Source organism: Bradysia coprophila (assembly GCF_014529535.1).
Source record: "Bradysia coprophila strain Holo2 chromosome IV unlocalized genomic scaffold, BU_Bcop_v1 contig_106, whole genome shotgun sequence".
Classification (NCBI taxonomy): domain Eukaryota; kingdom Metazoa; phylum Arthropoda; class Insecta; order Diptera; family Sciaridae; genus Bradysia; species Bradysia coprophila.
The window spans coordinates 3655517-3674367 of NW_023503372.1; the positions used below are offsets into that span (position 1 = coordinate 3655517).

An 18851-nucleotide genomic window follows, 5' to 3' on the forward strand; every position below is an offset into this window, starting at 1 on the left:
TTTGAAAGAAAAATTTTGTTTTGAAAGTTTTTTTTTGAAGAAAATTTACATTTCGATTGAAAATATTTCTTTAAAAAAATATTTTTGACACAATTTTTTGATGCGTCAAAATATTTTGTAAATTAAAGTAATCCCGGGCAAAGCCGGGTACTCCACTTGTATTTCACAATTTCTCAAGTAAAAAAATGAAATGACCAAAAATCATCACCAATTCGTATAGTGTTTTATTACATAAGAATTTACATTCGAAAAGATAACGAATTTTCAAAAATAAACTAAAAGAAAGAAATAATTAAGATAATTTGTAAATTAAAGAAGAATAAATACCAGTCGACTTTGAAAGTCGCAATCAGTCTTTAAAGAGTGAATTCCGCAAACATTTTCATAACAAAATGCGCAGCCTAATTGTCTTTGTGTTCGTCGCAACTTGTGCAACTAGTTTTGCTATACCCCAAGGATTCGTTCCGTATACTGGACCGGAACTCACCTTTGGTGGCGACGATAGTGTACCAGAAAGTCGCTGGGATTACCATAGAGAAAACATAAAAACGCAATTGAAGAAATTGAACGAACAACAGGGACACAATTTTGAGCTGGTTTCAATTGAAAGTGTTAGATCACAAGTCATTTCCGGAATTAAAACCAGTATTGAAGGAACTTTCCAGAACCCCGCTGGAGAAAATGTGTCCTGTTCCGTTCGCGACATTGATGGCGTGGGCTTTAGACAGTTTACACTCTCATGTCCACAGGGGAATTTTGTAGTATTTGAAGGAACAAAACCATCTTGGCTGTAAGAATCTACCTTTTTCTTTGTTTTAATACAATCTTTTCAAAAAAAATTGTTCAGCGTGGCTTAGTTTAGTCCGATGTTAATTATATCTATTCAATAAAGAAAGATTTCATTTGGTGAATAATTAAACTGGATTTTGTTATGAATCAAAGAGGGCTTCACTTCCACAATTCAATTATAACGTGGTAGCAAAACGTGCACATAAAGGGAGGGATTCTTTTGAAAAACAGCCTACCGAAATCGGACGCATTTTCCAGTGGACTTTTTTATATGTGCCTAGAAAGGTATTCGACCCTAGAAGCCAAAACCACTTTCAAAAAAATTCTTCGAAGTTTGTGTGACTGGTGAAAGGTGACCAAAAACCGAAAACTTGCACTTTTCTTACAAAAATTTCTCCAGTTACACGAGCCGTACATTGGAAAGGTAATCACACGTACTATCGAGCTGAATAGGGACTTATTGTGTTTAAAATTCATCGACACTGAAATATGTGAAGTTAAAGTTTTCAAAACGTACATGGTCGAGTAGGGTGTCATTTGACAGGTAATTTAATGTGCTTTTGGGCCAAATAGGGTCTTATGTGTCTTATTCAACTGCACATATTTCAGTGTCGATGAATTTTAAACCCAATATGTTCTATTTGGCTCAATATTACATGTTATTACCTTTCTAATGACACCCCACTCGACCCTGTACGGTTCATGTAACTGGAGAAATTTTTGTAAGAAAAGTGCAAGTTTTCGGTTTTTGGTCACCTTTCGCCAGTCACACAAACTTCGAAGAATTGGTTTTGGCTTCTAGGGTCGAATACCTTTCTAAGCACATCGGTCGATTTCGGTAGGCCGTTTTTCAAATGAATCTCTCAGGACGGTTTATGAAAGTCGGTTGAGTAGTTCCAGAGATATGGTAGTTACGCCCTTTAGTAATGTTGCTATGGATTCAAAAAGAAAACATTTTTCTTTATTTATTCTTCTTCACTTGCTTACTGCTACCAACATTTCGAACATTACTCTTATACAAACTCCAAAGAAACGCTTGTGGTGCTAACAATAAAATCAAATTATTCAACCAAAACACCAGGTCCAAAGGATCACTCCTTAACGATGCCGAAGTTTCGGAATCAAGAGCAGTTACAATAAAACTAAATTGAGCCTGTAACAGCAAACCTCCGTTAATTAAAGCTAAATCCCAAACAAACTGTGGCTTCCGTTGCCGAAAAATGTACACCAGTGAAACTATTAAAATTGGCAGAGCGTAGAGAAGAGATACTACACTCTGAATTATTGCAAATGGGGCCGGATTTACGTCTAGAAGTGCTCGCTCATGACTGAGTAATTCTTGAAATATTCTAAATTGGGACCCAATCGACAGCATTCCTTTAGCAAATACGATCCAAATGGAATAAATCAAACCAATCGAAACGGCTATGTCAGCAAGTACTCCATTCGATCTTAAACGATCTATGTTCCAGTTTAGTTCTTTTTCTTTAGAAAATAATCTGGAAATGAGCGAAAGGTTGATTGCGAACGGTAGAGTGAGTTGAACAAAATGTGGCCGTTGCTTCTCGACGACCGTGTATCATTGTAGCTTACCTTATCCCAACGATAACCGGAAACACTGTGTATGGTACATTTAGGAAAGTGCAAAATGTCGGTGAATGTTTTCCCGACGCGACACCAAATAGTAGAACTATCATTGAGTTAAATATTGCGCTTACCCAGTATATACCAAGGCTTCGCCATGACTTACTGCAAAATTGAGTTAAAATAAATTTGAATGGAGTTTCTCAATAACGTTGTTTTTACTTAAATCTCTTACTTGTTAGACATGTTATGAATAAGCATAAGATACATGACCAAGAAAAATGTTGCATCGAAAACCACTATTGCATAGCCCCACGGTGAACTCAAATATGGTTCACCGATCGATAGATACAGTGACATGAAACCGCTAATCCAGCCCTTCATCTCGAGACCGATTATTATATCAATAACAGCAGTGAAGGCAAACACGATGAATACTTTTGAGATAAAACTATTGTTCGTTAGTTTTTGTCATAAATATAGTACATTACTGTCTTGCTGGGACATTTTTTGCTGAGGGGTGTGGGGAGGTTGTATTTCGAGCCGAAGGCAAGACAGTATGGTACTTTGTTATCTTGTGACCAGAAAATTCCAAAAACCGGCTTTAAGACAATAATGACGCATTTTCCGGCCGCAAGACAACAGACAACAAAATATTTTTTTTTTCTAAATTTTTACCATATTTCATCCAGTCTTTCTGCTTGCTAAACTTTTTGACGACGACACCAGTTCCAACTATTAGAACAAAACCAATACTCATAAGAACCAATGTACGTTTCTAGTAATAAAATCATTAAATCTGTTACTTCAGTAGTGTACCGGACATGCTCTTCTAAGTATAAGAAAACTATGACCATAGCTTATAGTTTATTTTTAACATTCTACCACTTAGACATCGACTAATAAACAAAGCAAAAATTTGAACAATACAATTTTGTCTCTCGGACGGAGTACTTCTTTGGTAAGTGTAAATAAGGCATTAGACAAATATAGTAGGCAACATGACTAAAGGGCGTATCTCCGATCAGGAAGTACTGAACCGATTTTGAAAAACTTTCTTTTCCTGAGATTACTACCTCTCATAACCAAGCTATGAGCACAAACTTCATTATTGTTTACAGCCTTTCAGGGAAAAATAAAATTTTATCAAAATCGGCTCAAATGTCTTACAAATTTGGTTTAAAAAAAGCTGGTTTATCTTCCGCACCATAATTTTTTACTGCCTTTTAAGGAAAAAGTTTATCAAATTCGGTTCAGGAGTTTCTAAGATATTGGATATTGGAGATACGCCCTTTAATTATGTTGCCGACATGATGAATGGGAAAAGTAGTAAATGTGTAACTGATGGTCCCCTTAATCGTGACTTTTCTTCTCAAGGAGAAAAATATTGTTTTTATGAATAGTCGAGGCATAGCACTGTTCAGTGCTATGGTTGAGGCCTTTATTACTTATTAAATAATAACAACTTACTACTCACATCTTCATCTACGTTTATTACGGTCTGGTTTACGAAGTAAGTCACGGGCCATGCAAATAGGCTGATCACCACGGAAACTGTAACATCGAAATAATTATCTCCTGACGTTCCTGCCATAGTCGCGAAAAACTTTTAAATCGGGTAGAGTCGAGTATCTAGACAGAATTTGTCAAACGAATAAAAAAAAATCTAGACAGCTAACACTTTTGCAAAGCTAAATGAACACTGAATCTAATCGCTTGCAGACTATAGTATAATTTCAGATGCACAGCTGTACTGCTTCTGTTATGTGAATTGATAAGAACGATAGTGAAATGATTGCACTGAAACAGGTACTGCTATAAGATAAAGACACATTTATAAATAAATTGTCGATATGAGTTTCAATTTTACTTTGTTCGACGACCACTACTGTTATTATTATTATTAAGTTCTTATGGTAAAAGAAATTGTGATAAGTAACGCATCACTGGCGTCACAACAACGTTTTTTTTAAATAATTCAATTTATTATCATCCCTTAAGAAATAAATTGAAGTTCAATCCAATCGAGCCTTATGTACTATGCAGTGTTGACAGTGCTTCAACAGGTAGATACTATCGCAAGTATCACGCAATAATGACATCTAAATCAACTAAAGGAACTTATAATGGAAAAATGATTGAATAAAGTTCTCCTTGTCTCAGGTGTTAACAGTCAGCGGTTTGAATACGCTAACGTTACTTTTTACTTCAAATATATCATCTGTTACCGACAGTAATGACAAAAAAGCGATGAACTCTTTCTAAATGCTGATTTATAATTTACCTGAGGCTAAGTTCGAAGTTGGTCTATAACGATTGGGTGATCTTAAAGATATTCCCAAAAGATTTTTTTGTCTCGTCGCTTGATAGCATGATAACTTAAGTAAGTTTGGAGTTTGAAGTTAAAATGTCAACTTATTTGAGTATTTTAAATTCCTTTAAGAATGTGTCGCGACATGGCTTATTTGTAGCGAATTGAATCTTTTGCATTATTATTGTTTTTTCCCGCGTGTTTTAGAAGAACAAAACGTTTTCATTTTGCATCGACGCAGTGCTCGACGAAGGAACAAAAAAGTTTTTGTGTGTTGTTTATCAAAATCTCTAATCAAAATAAACTTTCGCTGAAAAAAGAAAGTTTTTCTATTTTTTTAATGACGAACCGATAAAAAGTGATTTTGATCAAAAAAAGCGTATCCATTCCAAATAAACAAGTCTTTGTAACATTGCGACGACACGGCAGCTGCAACATGAATAATTATCACGACTATTTACCAATCTTACTTTGCGGATTGTCCATTCCGTTATCGATGTTTATGTGGCTGGGGAACTTAGCATTCACATTCGTGACGACGAACGGCCAACAAAATGATGGTTTTACGATTGAATATTGTCACGGATTGTGATTGAAAGAAATTTTGTTTCCAGACGATAGAGTAATTACACCGCTTCGATGGCTTTTCAGTACTCTAGCGCCGTTGCTACTAATGATGTATGGCTGGAAAAGAAAAGGGGTCAACAAAAGTGGAGCTGCATTCGGTTTGGTTATTGCAATTATATTGTCTATAGCGAGTCATGCATTCCTAGCTTCTTTGGCTACGTTCTATTTCACGTCGTCGCGTGCCACTAAATTTGGCAGCAAGAAGAAACAGAAAATTGAAAGTGATTTCAAAGGAGGTATGTTAATCATTGCAAAACACTCAGACGTTACAAACTCTGTCAAAATGACCCACAATCCTTCCATCGATTTACTCTTTAAAACAGGCGAAGGCAAACGAAACTGGATACAAGTTTTATGTAATGCTGGCTTCGCTGCTCAACTGGCATTGTTCTACATGTTAGACTGCGGTAGCGGAGAAAGACCTATCGATTTCGTGAAACAATATCGAAGTAGTTGGCTAGGCATCGGAATCATGAGTAAGAATGAATTCGTTGAATGATATGGATAATCTAATTGTTCCCTTTCACTCGGAGTCAGGTTCATTTGCGTGCTCGAATGGCGATACATGGGCAAGTGAGTTGGGAACAGTACTCGGATCGGGTGATCCTTTTCTGATAACCACACGGAAGCGAGTGCCGCGAGGAACAAATGGCGGTGTGTCGTATGTAGGATTGTTTCTCAGGTTACTATCTAGTATGTTCCGAATAGCTCAGCGGTTTGATAATAATAGCCGAATGTCTTGCAGCTTCTTCGGTGGACTGGCTATTGGAGTTGCATATTATTTGACGATCATATATACTGTGGAGCACCATTTACTTTCGATGAGTGCTCGACAATGGCCAATTATTCTTTTTGGAGGTGTGGCTGGTTTAATCGGATCGGTCATTGATTCCGTGATTGGTGCAACTTTACAGTATTCCGGTAAGTAGTGTGGGTGGTGTCGCATTGTCGTCTGTTAGCCAGCGGGGAAAGTTTTTGTTATGCTCGAAGATTTTCGTTCGGAAAAGCCATCAGCAACTAATTACATCATCTTTGACTGTGGTCAGTAGATGGTGCAAGACATTGTCTTCTGAGTAACTTATAGGAGACACTGAATTTTTCGATTTCAAACTCCTCGAGAATTCCAAACTCCTCGAGAAGTTTAAACTTCTCGAGAAGTTCAAACTCCTCGAGAAGTTCAAACTCCTCGAGAAGTTCAAACTCCTCGAGAAGTTCAAACTTCTCGAGAAGTTCAAACTCCTCGAGAAGTTCAAACTTTTCGAGAAGTTCAAACTCCTCGAGACGATCAAACTCAATGTGAAACAGTATGTCTATCAAGAACTGATGGCTTTCAAGTACAGTAGCAGTTCCAAAGGTTTTTTTTAACGAGCGCACATACCGGGTTAGCTTAATACACAATATACTCACTGCCATTTTGTTTCTCTTTCCTCTCTTCGTTTAGGCCAAGATGTAACTGGACGAATCGTTGAAAAGCCCGGTAAAAATGTCAAACACATCAGTGGCTTTCGTATTTTGGATAATCATAGCGTGAACTTAATATCGTCCATTCTTACCGGTATTATTATGCCATGGATAGCGCATAGATGTTGGCCGTAACTCTATATGATGGATATGAATGCTGATGACATGAGTGATTTTATCATTGTTGTGAAATCATTTTTAGAAATTCCAAAACCATTCGAATAAACCGTTTGTTGTATACCATTTGTTTGTCGTTATATAAATAAATTTATTTTACGTTTCCCGTTAACAAAATATCTTAAATTACATTTTATTCACCCACCCTCCCCATTTTGGCCAAGTCACACGGACCACGATTGAGTGATTCAATTAACAAAAATTACTCGCCCATTATCATCGCACAAATTTCATCATCATTTTTATCGTCACCCAGCACATTCACTCAGACCTTAGAATTGAGAAATTTTCACTAAATTTCACCAAATTTCACAAAAATAATTCGCTAAAATTGGTGAATTTCGAAGTAAAATTTGGTGAAATATTTCTAAATTCTTGGGCCTGCTTTCACTGTTTTGTCTATCTACTTATCTCAATTTAAGCGTAATGTACAGCACAAAAAACACTCCCAGCACAAACAGAAACATGTAGCACATATACTTCTGATGACCGTTCTTGCCTAATCGAATCACTCGAGACATGGTGGTCGACAGAAATCCACCAGTCCTGTCCATATCATCGTCGATGCCACGCAATAATTTGTCCTGATAACGAACCTCATTGCCAATGTCGATGGTTAGTGATTTTAATGCACCGATTTTGCCTTGAAGCTCTTCAGCCAATCGTTCGTTTTCCTCTTCCAGAACATCATTACTCCCACCAGCAGATCCCTGTGGTATCGGTTGGTAATTGTACCCTTGCGATCTTCGCATATTTGTGTTGAATGCCACCTTGACGGTTTTTGGTGTTCGGTTTATTTTTTATGGTATTGCGAGGCTCTTGCGTCCTATTAGTTTACAGCCGAAAATTTTGAATCAAATAAAATATCAACAAATTGGTGTCTTCGTGTCAAAATAATGTCTAAATATTTTAAGGCTATGTGCGCTATGTGGTTTGACAGTTTTGACAGCTGCAAGGAGTGAAACGAGTGCGTTCAATGTGATATGAAAATGACTAGTCAGAAAAGAAAAAGCGCGGTTTTCAAAAGTGGGTTTTCATGTAAATCGAAGCTCAAGGCATTGCCAAAATAATTTCGAGGTAGCATTAGAAAGCTGAGACAGAGTACTGTATGAGCAGACGTTTTTTTTTATATTGAATTGAAAGTTATTTTAGCAAAGCTACAGCACCCTCCAAAGTTCAACTGTTTCAGTATAAAATCTTCATTTTTTTAAAGTGATGTAAGTAAAGTGAAACAGGTAAGAAACTTGCAATTTTCAGATTTCGATCACTTCCCACTGACGACTCCGGAATATTTTGATTTCAGTGGTTTTGGATTCTAGCGTTCAATTCCTATCGAGGCACAAAAAAATGATTTCAATAAAAAATCGGTCCGATTTCGGTAGGCTGTTTTTCAAAAGAATCCCTCTCACCGTTAAAAAAATACAACAAAAACTGATCTCTCTTTACATTATTCAGGGACAATATCCCCTTCGTTGCAAAAAAAAGGCTCAGGGCTGTTTGGTTATATTTGATTTTTCAAAAAATCCCGCTGAGTAAATGGAATGAACGTGATGTGCAGATTAAGCTTTAATCTCATCTACTTCCAATTTTTGGATGCAAGCACACCACGAACTTTACGAAATCATCCGTTGCCGAAGCGTAACTTTAAAAATATCGGATGTATTTGTCCATTGGAACAGCTGTTATAATGTCAACAGTAAACATTCAACCGTGCTTGAATAACTTATGATTTGTGACTGACACTTGAGGCAACGCACTGACAGTGCGTTGCTTGAGTCGAAATCAATTTCTTAATTGGTGTATTCGATGATAATGCACAAAATCCACAAAGTACTTCGAATTAGTGCCATAGCAACGTTGGGAACTCAATCCGGTGCTCGCAACATGACTGATCATAATTTATCAACTGAGGTTGAACAAGCGTTTTTAAAGCAAAACATCCTGAAAGTCGTTCCAAAAAAGATCCTCCATGTAAGCTCTGATTTGACCGAATAGTGATCTCCTCATCAATCTTGTTCAAGATCAAGTGCGCACTTCTATGATTTATTGCTACTATCTCAGGTTACATATCAACGTGATATTACAGTCGGGCTGGGTAACGAACTAGGAATATCTCAAGTTAAAGAAAAACCACAAGTGACATGGGAAGCAAAGGAAAGTACTTATTATACACTTATGTTGATTGATCCAGATGCACTGTCACGCCGGTTTCCGATACTGAGTGAGGTACGACACTGGCTCGTTATGAATATTCCCGGATCAGCTGTAGAGAACGGTGATGAAGTTATCGAATATAGAGGCTCTGGAGCGTCCAGATTCACGGGTCTTCATCGATACATCTTCTTGGTTTATAAACAACCGAATGGCATAATTACTCACAATGAACCACATACATCAAATGCGTAGGTTTCATGCAATAAATGTGCGAAGATCAACTAAACATGTTTGCATTGAACATTTAATCTTGTAGGAGCATAATCCATAGACTGCGTACGTCAGCGTCGAAACTTGCCAAGAAATACAATTTGGGTGATCCAGAATTCGGGAATTTCTTTGAAGCTCAATATGGAACGTAAAATTTTTGGACAAATATGGAAATTGATACACTTTTCGTGCCGACACGTAGAAAAGAAGCACAAGATAAATAAGATTATTTTTGGTTTACACCAAAGGAAACGAATACAGTTTTTATAGTATTGTAGACAGTTGGTTTGTTTATGCGATCCTTAGAATACCAATGACTTTGAGCGTTTCAAAATCAAATCATGAAAACAGCTAACAAATCTCAATGGGAACCAAGTGGTACCTTTTGTCCGATTTTTTTAAATCAAGATTATAATTTCTAAAAATTGGAATTTCGTTGATTTTTTGACCTGAACCGGCTTTGACCTGAAGAGGCTTTGACATGAACTGGTTCTTGCCTGATTCAGTCAATTTTGACCTGCCTTGATTTTACCTAAAACTCCACCACAGTGATCAGTTCTAACCTAGGACTCGAGATTAAGAAAAATTCTCGAATTAAGAATTTCGGAAATGTTAAAAAATATAAGTTCTAAGAAAATCACCAAAAAAAATCGCTGATTTGACACGGTGTCCCTTAACAAAAATAAAGTTTTTCTGGAGGTTACCCAAAAAAATTACTTCTGATTCGAGTTCTAGGACCTAAAAGGAGTTGAAAACCGCTTTGCTCAGTCTTCAGCTTTATCCTTCACCATAGTCGACTTGTGAAAAAAGCGACATTTCCCATACATTTTCAAGATTCTTCAGAAAATTATGAAACAGAACTGTTGCCTACCTACGTTTTTTTATATTTTTTTATCGATAAACGACGTTATTCTGAGCAAAAAATTGTTCTACGGCATGTCTCTAAAAAATTTTAATTTAAGGTCTAATGGTTCCGACCCAGTATGGGCATACAGGGTATCACTCACAAAAATAGAGAAAATTAAAGTTTTGACAAGTTTTGTTTAGTAAATTCGAAAGATAACCCTTAGGCCATCACCGAATAGTTTACCCATATCCACACTTGCCGTTCTGTTGACCTGTCCAAAATTGCTTCAAAGTTAACACAATTTAACAAAAAGATGATTGTAAGGGTCACGAAATCAGCACGGTAAGTTGAAGGCGTCCTCGTTTTTCGTTGATTTTCAAAGTTCATAGAAGTTATGTGTCACGCCATCACTTCATATCAAAATCTTCTGTGAATAACGCAATATTGGTGCGGTTTTTCAGTGAACCAGTCATTTTTATTTGAAGAAATAGATTTTCTTTCCAAAAGCGAAAATAAATATTTTCGAAATATTTTATGTGAAAAGACAGAAAGCATGAACATGTTGCCGTTTACATATCACGAACGTGAACTAAAACTTCGTACGATCGATAATTAAGCTCTTGGCCTCTAAATGGCACATACAAAACACCATGCGACTGATGAACTTTACCGGGAATTCTGTATCCATGATGCATAGTCCGGCCGAAATACAAATTTTCGTATTCGACCGTACAGCCCGCAATCACTGCATTTTCAGGTACTTCTCCATCCATGCCTTGTTCCCATCGATATGTCCCAGGATCCATGCGTACAAAGTCGAACTCGGTGACTTGTACTTCGTGTCCTCCATATGACACAAATGCTTCACACTGTTGTCGACATACTATTTTAGCTGGTAGTAGATCGCCATGAGACCAAGCTCTTCCTAAATATGTTTTGTAATTGTGGTCGTCGCAGCCTATGAAAATTGCGTCTGACGGAGCACCACTGCCAGTGTACGCTGCAATAGAAATGATTTTTAATTGAAAGTACGATTGATTTCGGTTCCTCGACTGAACTTACGATTTTTCACATTTTCTGCGACTAGGATGTCAAATTCAGGACGTGTGTAAATGTCATGATCGACCATAGGTAGAGTCATTGTACCATTCATATATGCTCGTCCGAGAAAACTACTGTCACCGTGTCGTCGTGCGATGAACACTGGTTCCGAATACTTTAACGAAATTGGTACGGCACCAAGTGGAATCTCACCATTCACACATTTACGCCATTTGTATCCGGTGCCGCATAAAATTTCTGTTTTCGCCTAAAATTTCATTTGAACTTTTATGGATGATGAAACTAATTGAGCTTGTGAATCATCTTACGTCTGAGTCGACGTTGCGGTTAATGTAGTGGCTCGCAACTTGAGGCTCTTTACCTTCTTTGCAACAACGATAAATGAAAATCCTATTCAAACCTGTATAGAAGGCGCTCGCCGGTCGATTAATTTCTTCTACTGCATTATGTTCAGTCCAAACGGCGTCTGACAAAGGAAGTAAATTTCAGTTCACTTGATGCAAATATATGCTCCAGCTCCATACAATACCTTGAAACGTGCACCATTTCCTTCTGACTGTTGTGACCGCATTCCTGATATCTGCCCGAATTCGGTCGACTTCAGCGGTAAAGTAGAAATCTCTCTGAATTGCAAGACATTTGTCGAATTCTTCTTCAGTTAGTGATTCCAAACGCAACAGTTTTTCAGTGCCGTCGAGGATTTTTCGTTGATTTTCTGCTGTTATTTCGAGACCAGCGGCAGCACAATGAGCTCGAGACAGCCTAATCATTGCCTCAAATAAGTCAACTTCAGTGCAGTTGATTGCATCCAATTTGAAAACTGACTTCAGCTCATCGATACTGATCGTCTCGAAATCTTCGGAAGCGAAAAACTTCAACGGTTGGAATCGAATGTACTGTTTGCACTTGTTGAGGAGATCCGACGAAGCGGAAAAGAAGAGTTGATGGAAAATCCAAGGAACGGTTGACACACTCAAATTCTCATCGAAATATTGCAAACATTTTGATTCGATTCCCGTCAGACCGAAGTAGTTGGATTTTTGGAAAATGTCGATAACATTGTCCTCGCTCAGACTGATTCTGTCCGTGTAGATGTAGAGTAAAATTTCCATGAAATTTTCCCTACTTATGCCATCCACTGTGATAATGTCTGACGGAGGAAATGTTTCATTTCCGAATACTATTTTGTGTAGAACTGGACTGGCCAATGCAACGATCAGTTTGTGTGCCGGTATTTCCTCATTGGTGTCTTCAATAACGAACAAAAGATCTGAACAAATTTTGTTGCCGACGAGATGTTTCAAGCGCGCACTCAGTGTCTCATTGTACTTAATGTCAATAGAAGAAGCATCCATGACTTGATTCATAATGGCGCGGTGAACTACCAGCAAGTTGATGTTTTTCTACGATTTTTATGCAAAAGAAGTGAAGTTTTCAAATCGTTCACAGCACTACAACTAATCTCACTGAATGCTGAAAGTATATTTCAGTAAACTGAGTCAACACAAAAAAAATGAACAAAAATTCACCGTTCCACATTCGACGATTTACAAATTATTGCGAGATGATCATCGTTTATTGATGTTGATCACTGTAGTTGGACAGCACAATTTTCAACTATATAGATTTTGATATGGTCTCAGTTCTGTATTCCGTTTAGTTGGTGTCATAGACTGTGAAGGTGATAATGCTGACAATGACAAACTTTTGTTTCTGAGTTGAAATCACACTCAAGACCCTCTAAGAGATTTGTTTACAAACTCTTTTAGAGAACCAAATCGTAATGTCACCAAACTTTGCTGTCCATATAGTCAGAAATTCATCTGAGCTGCATGTTAGCGAAACATCGTATAGATTCGAATTTCTTAAAGTGTTGGAACAGATGAGTGTCTTTAAATTTTGAGTAGTATGTTAGTAGACATTAAAGTCGCTCGATTTTTGAAATATTTCTAGTTGTGCTTCTGGACCCAGCTGATCCCACTCAGAAAACCCCCAGAACATTTTAGGGCCAAAAAAAATTTAATGTTCTATGCTTTGTCCAAGACTATTTTTTAGAAATTTTTTGAGTATCAGAAAGTGTCGGTAGTTTGTTGTTACTCCTAATCAAAAGATTGAGTAAATTTTTTCATTTTTCCTTTTAATATTCAACGTAAGGTTAAAGGAATAAGGTAAAGGATCGCGGTTCGACAAGAATTTTGAAAATCTGAGTTTCAACTCGATTGTTTCCGTTTCTTGGAAGAAATATGCGGAAATATTTTTAGACTATGGGAACAATTAATTTTCTACGAAACTAGCCTAATTATGTTAATTTTAATGTTAATTTCAGTTAATTAATAAGGTTTTATTTGAATTCCGGCTTCGACATTTTGGATTGCGGTTCGACAGTATGCCAAAAATCGCGGTTCGACACGACATGTTGTTAGAGGTTTAAAAACAAAATTGAAAATCACAAATTGGTATTAAAAATGCTAGTACTGTGATTCTTAAGTTCTTATGTTAATTAGTTGTTGAACAATCTTCAGCCAAAAATCACGAAAATTCATGCGAAAAAGTCACTGTTTCTTGTGTCAACATTTCGGACTATTTAAAATATGAAAACACATTCAATTTTAATTAGATTTTACTGATTCACTTCGAAAAACATTTAAATTAATTAGAAAAATTAGATTTTCCGCTAAATTATTTGGTTTTGACTCACACATACTAAAGATGCTGAACACGAAGTGTCGGAAAACGAACCGTTTTTGACATGTCGAACCGCGATACTTTACCTTACAACAAAACAAAAAAAAATAACAAAAATTCGATCAAAACCAAATTTTCCGGAGTAAAAGAAAACTCGAGAAAGATCTAAAATTGTCCTCATTTTCGGCCCGAAGCATGAAAATAACTATGGAGTTTTTGTTTTTGAACCAAGCGAGGAACGGTTTTGCATATGGATGGTTCCACAATCAGAATTAAAAATAAGGAGTTTGAGGGGTTAAGGAAGTTTCAGGAGGATTTTTGAAAATCAAGGAGATTTAAGGAATAAAGAAGGAGTCTTAATCTAGCAATAATAATAATTGATAATTGATAATAATAATAATAATAGATGATATTGGGTCATTTTATGACATTCAAGGATGTAGAATTTCTCACCAGACTCATCAATCGTTTATTAATTGTAACGTCAGCGAATGAGTAAATTTTGGTTGGAAAATCCGGTGTGTCGACTTCCTATCATCTAACATGAGCAAAGCAAAAAATTTTTTATGGTAATAACAAAAATTTATATCACATTTTTTTTGTGACACATACTGTGACATCACAAAATATTTGTCATATCTCAAATTTTCAATACCGTCTCTAGCTAGTATTTGTAGAATACAAAGAAATAAGGTGTGAATTTGACACATAGCTAAGAGTTTGCTTGCTGAACTCATTCATTGCTTTTTGTGATGTCACAAAATATTTTGTGACATCGCCGACATCACATAAATTCATATCACAAAAAATTGTACAGTCTTAAAAGGGGTGTATTTTGAGCGCCATCATGAAATCAATCGGCCACATGGTTCGGAAGATATTGTCGAAAAACTAAGAGGCTTCTAGAGAATACGACGAAGAAAGCTATTTCACTGAAATTTATGTCAAGCGAGCTCAAAATTCATAACTTTAGGGATATCAAAATCAGTAGTTCAGTAGTTTCTGAAATATCGGAGACATGCCCGTGATGTTGCCTTCGATATGTTCTAACACTTCAGGACATTCTTCATGTAAAGAAATGGTCCTTTGCCAAAGCCTAATGTAAAAAACACACAGAAAAATTCCTTTTTACGGCGTTCCGCTTTCGTTGTTACTCAGCCGAATTTCTGACTACATGGACAGCAAAGTTTGGTGATATTACGATATCGTTCTCTTTTCGTTCTTTTGTTTGTAAACAAAAACTCTTAGAGTGTGATTTCATCTCAGAAACAAAAGCTTGTCCATATCACCTTCACAATCTATGACATCATATTGTTCTCAACAAAACGGAATACAGAACTGAGACCGTATCAAAATCTATAGTTAAAAATTGTGCTTTCCAACACTGATTAACATCGATAAACGATGATCATCTCGCAATAATTTGTAAATCGTCGAATGTGGAACGGTGATTTTTTGTTCATTTTTTTGTGTTGACTCAGTTTACTGAAATATATTTTCAGCATTCAGTGATATTAGTTTAGCGCTTCAAATAATCTGAAATTCTTTTGCATAAAAATCGTAGAAAAAAAAATCAATTTGCCAGTTCACCGCGCCATTATGAATCAAGTCATGGATGCTTCTTCTATTGACATTAAGTACAATGAGACACTGAGTGCGCGCTTGGAACATCTCGTCGGCAACACATTTTGTTCTGATCTTTTGTTCGTTATTAATGAGACCAAAGAGGAAATACCGGCACACAAACTGATCGTTGCATTGGCCAGTCCAGTTCTACACAAAATAGTATTCGGAAATGAAACATTTCCTCCGTCAGACATTATCACAGTGGATGGCATAAGTAGGGAAAATTTCATGGAAATTCTACTCTACATCTACACGGACAGAATCAATCTGAACGAGGAGAATGTTATCGACATTTTCCAAAAATCCAACTACTTCGGTCTGACGGGAATCGAATCACAATGTTTAGAATATTTGGAGATGCATTTGTGTGTGTCAACCGTTCCATGGATTTACCATCAACTCTTCTATTCCGCTGCGACGGATCTCCTCAATAAGTGCCTACAATACATTCGAATCCAGCCGTTGGAGTTTTTCGCCTCCGAAGATTTCGAGAAGATCAGTATCGATGAGCTGAAGTCAGTTTTCAAATTGGATGCCATTGACTGCACTGAGGTTGACTTGTTCGATGCAATGATTAGGCTATCCCGAGCTCATTGTGTTGCCACTGGTCGCGAAATAACCGCAGAAAATCAACGAGAAATCCTCAACGGCACTGAAAAACTGTTGCGTTTGGAATCACTAACTGAAAAGGAATTCGATAAATGTCTTGCAATTCAGAGAGATTTCTACTTTACCGCTGAAGTCGACCGAATTCGGGCAGATATCAGGAATGCGGTCACAACAGTCCGAAGGAAATGGTGCACGTTTCAAGGTATTGTATGCGTTACAATGTATGAAGCAAATATTTGCATCGAGCGAACTGAAATTTACTTCCTTTGTCAGACGCAGTTTGGACTGAAGTGGATGATTTAGAAGAAATTGAACTTCCGGCGAGCGCCTTCTACACAGGTTCGAATATGATTTTCATTTATCTTTATTGCAAAGAAGGGGAAGAGCCTCAAGCTGCGGGCCACTATATTAACCCCGCCGCCGACTCAGACGTAAGATGATTCGCTAGCTCAATTAGTTTCATCATCCATAAAAGAACAAATGAAATTTTAGGCGAAAACAGAAATTTTATGCGGCAGTGGATACAAATGGCGTAAATGTGTGAATGGTGAGATTCCACTTGGTGCCGTGTCAATTTCGTTTACAGAACCAGTGTTCATCGCACGAGGATACGGTGACAATAATTCTATCGGACTAGCGTGTATGGATGGTACGATGAGAGTATATGAATATATGAACACGTGTCCTGAATTTGACATCCTAGTCGCAGAAAATGTGAAAAATCGTAAGTTCAGTCGAGGAACCGAAATCAATCCTACTTTCAATTAAAAATCATTTCTATTGCAGCGTACACTGGCAGTGGTGCTCCGTCAGACGGAATTTTCATAGGCTACGACGACCACAATTACAAAACATATTTGGGAAGAGCTTGGTATCAAGGCGATCTACTGCCAGCTAAAATAATATTTCGACAACAGCGTGAAGCGTATGTGTCGTATGGTGGACACGAAGTAGAAGTCACCGATTTCGACTTTGTGCGCATGGATCCTGGGACATACGGATGGGAACAAGGCATGAATGGAGAAGTACCTGAAAATGCAGTTATTGCGGGCTGCACGGTCGAAAACGAAAATTTGTTTTTCGGTCGAACTATGCATCATGGAAACTATATTCCCGGTAAGGTTCATCGGTCGCATGGTGTATTGTATGTTTCATTTAGAGGTCAAGAGATTAATTTTCGATCGTACGAAGTTTTAGTTCACCTTCGTGATATGTAAACGGCAACATGTTCATGCTTTCTGTGTTAAAATCGTCTTTGCACATAAAATGTTTCGAAAAAGTTGATTTCCGTTTTTGAATTAAAAAATCTATTTATTCAAAATGACTGGTTCATTGAAAATACGCATCAGATACTGCATTGTTCATAGAAGGACTTGATATGGTGTGATGGAGTGAAATCCTCACTTATAACTTCTATGAACTTTGACAATTAAGAGTGATATCGCCAAATCTTCAGGTGATTTTTTAACTTTGGAAACAAGCGGTCTCCGATTTTAATGAGTGATAGCTCGTTGGATTCGTCTTTCAATTCTAGGAAACACGTGTCTTTCACTTTTTCTTTAAAAAAATTGTTTTCTTTGAAAAGCGCTCAAAAGTGAAGACATGTCAGAGGGTACCGAAAACAGTTTTTCGGCAATAACTCAAGAAAAAATTATTTTAAACTGTTGTAATGTTGTACGATTGTCGGCCTTGAAAAGACCTACAGGTGGAGTATAAGCACCGCTTGGTGCTAGTTGATCCACTAGAGTTATGACTAGAAATATAGTGAATGTTCGGAGAGTCCGCCTTTTCTGCAGCTGCAGACTTTCCATTTTGAATTTCGACCGCACTTACGGCGTGAATTCATATCTGATGAAAACCACAAAGATCTTATAATGCAACTTAGCGTGATAATGTTCGAAAACTGGGTACCTGGTGTAAGAGAATACAATCGACTTAGTTCTCAAATACGGCAACTTCGGAACCTGGACGCAAAGCTGAAGTCCTTTTATTTTTATTAACTGAGAATGATGATTATTCCACCCAACGATGTTAAAATAAAATTAAAAAAAAGGAGTTTTGTCTCGATATAAATTTGAGACTGAAGTCATCCAAAAATCAACTACATTACTCTCCCAGCCAAGTTACACCAGCCACAGTACTCCGGAATGGAGCTTCCCGATACTTGTCGAGAACAGCACTCGCTCAAAGCGTCTACCAGTCTCCGACCTATGGTTCTCCGTTCTCCCTGTGTTAAAACGTTGTAGACATGCCGTCTCATGTCACAATTACACATCTAGTGACTAATTAAACACTTTGCACTCGATGTCCGCATCCTAAGTTAGCATTTAAGTTAGGAAATACGTTTTTCCTAAACAAAGTCAGAAATTAGTTGGGAAATAGTATTTTTCGTACCAAGGCAGGAAATGACGATTTTTTCAGCACCAGTCCTAAGTTTTTAGAAAATTAGGACGTGTGCTGAAAAAATCCATTTCCTGTCGAGGTACGAACAACGTTTTGTGCATCGGACAACTGAAATAGACAAAACACATCAATTTACTTGAAAACATACACACTTCACATTCACCATATTAAATTTAATCAATCGTATAGTCATAGAAAAATTCATGTAGGGTACGGACCCCAGTATTCGGCATAGTTTAGAATATC

General features: G+C 37.2%; 6 protein-coding genes across 7 annotated transcripts; 3 read left to right on the forward strand and 3 right to left on the reverse strand.

The window, feature by feature from the left end:
* Positions 1 to 1728: 1728 nt before the first annotated feature.
* Positions 1729 to 4032, reverse strand: LOC119070991 (transmembrane 6 superfamily member 1-like). The gene is made up of 5 exons (XM_037175584.1): positions 3851 to 4032; positions 3052 to 3151; positions 2609 to 2810; positions 2383 to 2538; positions 1729 to 2288 (listed from the first exon to the last, which is right to left on the reverse strand). The coding sequence occupies exons 1-5, from the start codon at positions 3965 to 3967 to the stop codon at positions 1751 to 1753; spliced, it is 1113 nt and encodes a 370-aa protein (XP_037031479.1). The 5' UTR covers positions 3968 to 4032; the 3' UTR covers positions 1729 to 1750.
* A 907-nt stretch (positions 4033 to 4939) lies between these two features.
* LOC119070996 (transmembrane protein 19) lies at positions 4940 to 7015 on the forward strand. The gene is made up of 6 exons (XM_037175590.1): positions 4940 to 5244; positions 5299 to 5547; positions 5635 to 5787; positions 5849 to 5993; positions 6057 to 6232; positions 6753 to 7015. Exons 1-6 carry the CDS (start codon positions 5121 to 5123, stop codon positions 6905 to 6907), a joined length of 1002 nt encoding a protein of 333 aa, XP_037031485.1. The 5' UTR covers positions 4940 to 5120; the 3' UTR covers positions 6908 to 7015.
* A 140-nt stretch (positions 7016 to 7155) lies between these two features.
* Positions 7156 to 7878, reverse strand: LOC119071018 (BET1 homolog). The gene has a single exon (XM_037175617.1). The coding sequence runs from the start codon at positions 7699 to 7701 to the stop codon at positions 7357 to 7359; it is 345 nt and encodes a 114-aa protein (XP_037031512.1). The 5' UTR covers positions 7702 to 7878; the 3' UTR covers positions 7156 to 7356.
* An 827-nt stretch (positions 7879 to 8705) lies between these two features.
* Positions 8706 to 9628, forward strand: LOC119071012 (protein D3-like). The gene is made up of 3 exons (XM_037175611.1): positions 8706 to 8920; positions 9011 to 9351; positions 9420 to 9628. Exons 1-3 carry the CDS (start codon positions 8756 to 8758, stop codon positions 9523 to 9525), a joined length of 612 nt encoding a protein of 203 aa, XP_037031506.1. The 5' UTR covers positions 8706 to 8755; the 3' UTR covers positions 9526 to 9628.
* A 1021-nt stretch (positions 9629 to 10649) lies between these two features.
* LOC119070981 lies at positions 10650 to 13062 on the reverse strand. Its single transcript, XM_037175564.1, has 4 exons — positions 11812 to 13062; positions 11591 to 11748; positions 11283 to 11529; positions 10650 to 11220 (listed from the first exon to the last, which is right to left on the reverse strand). Exons 1-4 carry the CDS (start codon positions 12647 to 12649, stop codon positions 10790 to 10792), a joined length of 1674 nt encoding a protein of 557 aa, XP_037031459.1. The 5' UTR covers positions 12650 to 13062; the 3' UTR covers positions 10650 to 10789.
* A 2283-nt stretch (positions 13063 to 15345) lies between these two features.
* LOC119070979 lies at positions 15346 to 17486 on the forward strand. Of its 2 annotated transcripts, XM_037175562.1 has the most exons (5): positions 15346 to 15414; positions 15532 to 16404; positions 16476 to 16633; positions 16695 to 16926; positions 16989 to 17486. In XM_037175562.1, the coding sequence occupies exons 1-5, from the start codon at positions 15405 to 15407 to the stop codon at positions 17417 to 17419; spliced, it is 1704 nt and encodes a 567-aa protein (XP_037031457.1). In that variant the 5' UTR covers positions 15346 to 15404; the 3' UTR covers positions 17420 to 17486. The 2 variants fall into 2 exon arrangements, with proteins under 2 accessions (XP_037031457.1, XP_037031458.1); XM_037175563.1 differs by having other exon boundaries at positions 15350 to 16404.
* The last annotated feature ends 1365 nt before the right edge of the window (positions 17487 to 18851 follow it).

Coding starts and splice junctions, on each gene's coding strand:
- LOC119070991 (XM_037175584.1), bottom strand. CDS start 3,967: ATGGCAGGAACGTCAGGAGATAATTATTTCGATGTTACAGTTTCCGTG. Junction 3,152..3,850: donor TAATAAACGTAGATGAAGAT/GTGAGTAGTAAG, acceptor TTTTATTACTAG/AAACGTACATTGGTTCTTAT. Junction 2,539..2,608: donor ATTCATAACATGTCTAACAA/GTAAGAGATTTA, acceptor TCAATTTTGCAG/TAAGTCATGGCGAAGCCTTG.
- LOC119070996 (XM_037175590.1), top strand. CDS start 5,121: ATGAATAATTATCACGACTATTTACCAATCTTACTTTGCGGATTGTCC. Junction 5,548..5,634: donor TGAAAGTGATTTCAAAGGAG/GTATGTTAATCA, acceptor TCTTTAAAACAG/GCGAAGGCAAACGAAACTGG. Junction 5,788..5,848: donor GCTAGGCATCGGAATCATGA/GTAAGAATGAAT, acceptor ACTCGGAGTCAG/GTTCATTTGCGTGCTCGAAT.
- LOC119071018 (XM_037175617.1), bottom strand. CDS start 7,701: ATGCGAAGATCGCAAGGGTACAATTACCAACCGATACCACAGGGATCT.
- LOC119071012 (XM_037175611.1), top strand. CDS start 8,756: ATGATAATGCACAAAATCCACAAAGTACTTCGAATTAGTGCCATAGCA. Junction 8,921..9,010: donor TTCCAAAAAAGATCCTCCAT/GTAAGCTCTGAT, acceptor CTACTATCTCAG/GTTACATATCAACGTGATAT. Junction 9,352..9,419: donor GAACCACATACATCAAATGC/GTAGGTTTCATG, acceptor TTAATCTTGTAG/GAGCATAATCCATAGACTGC.
- LOC119070981 (XM_037175564.1), bottom strand. CDS start 12,649: ATGAATCAAGTCATGGATGCTTCTTCTATTGACATTAAGTACAATGAG. Junction 11,749..11,811: donor GAAATGGTGCACGTTTCAAG/GTATTGTATGGA, acceptor TTCCTTTGTCAG/ACGCCGTTTGGACTGAACAT. Junction 11,221..11,282: donor CGCAGAAAATGTGAAAAATC/GTAAGTTCAGTC, acceptor TTTCTATTGCAG/CGTACACTGGCAGTGGTGCT.
- LOC119070979 (XM_037175562.1), top strand. Junction 16,405..16,475: donor GAAATGGTGCACGTTTCAAG/GTATTGTATGCG, acceptor TTCCTTTGTCAG/ACGCAGTTTGGACTGAAGTG. Junction 16,634..16,694: donor ACCCCGCCGCCGACTCAGAC/GTAAGATGATTC, acceptor ATGAAATTTTAG/GCGAAAACAGAAATTTTATG.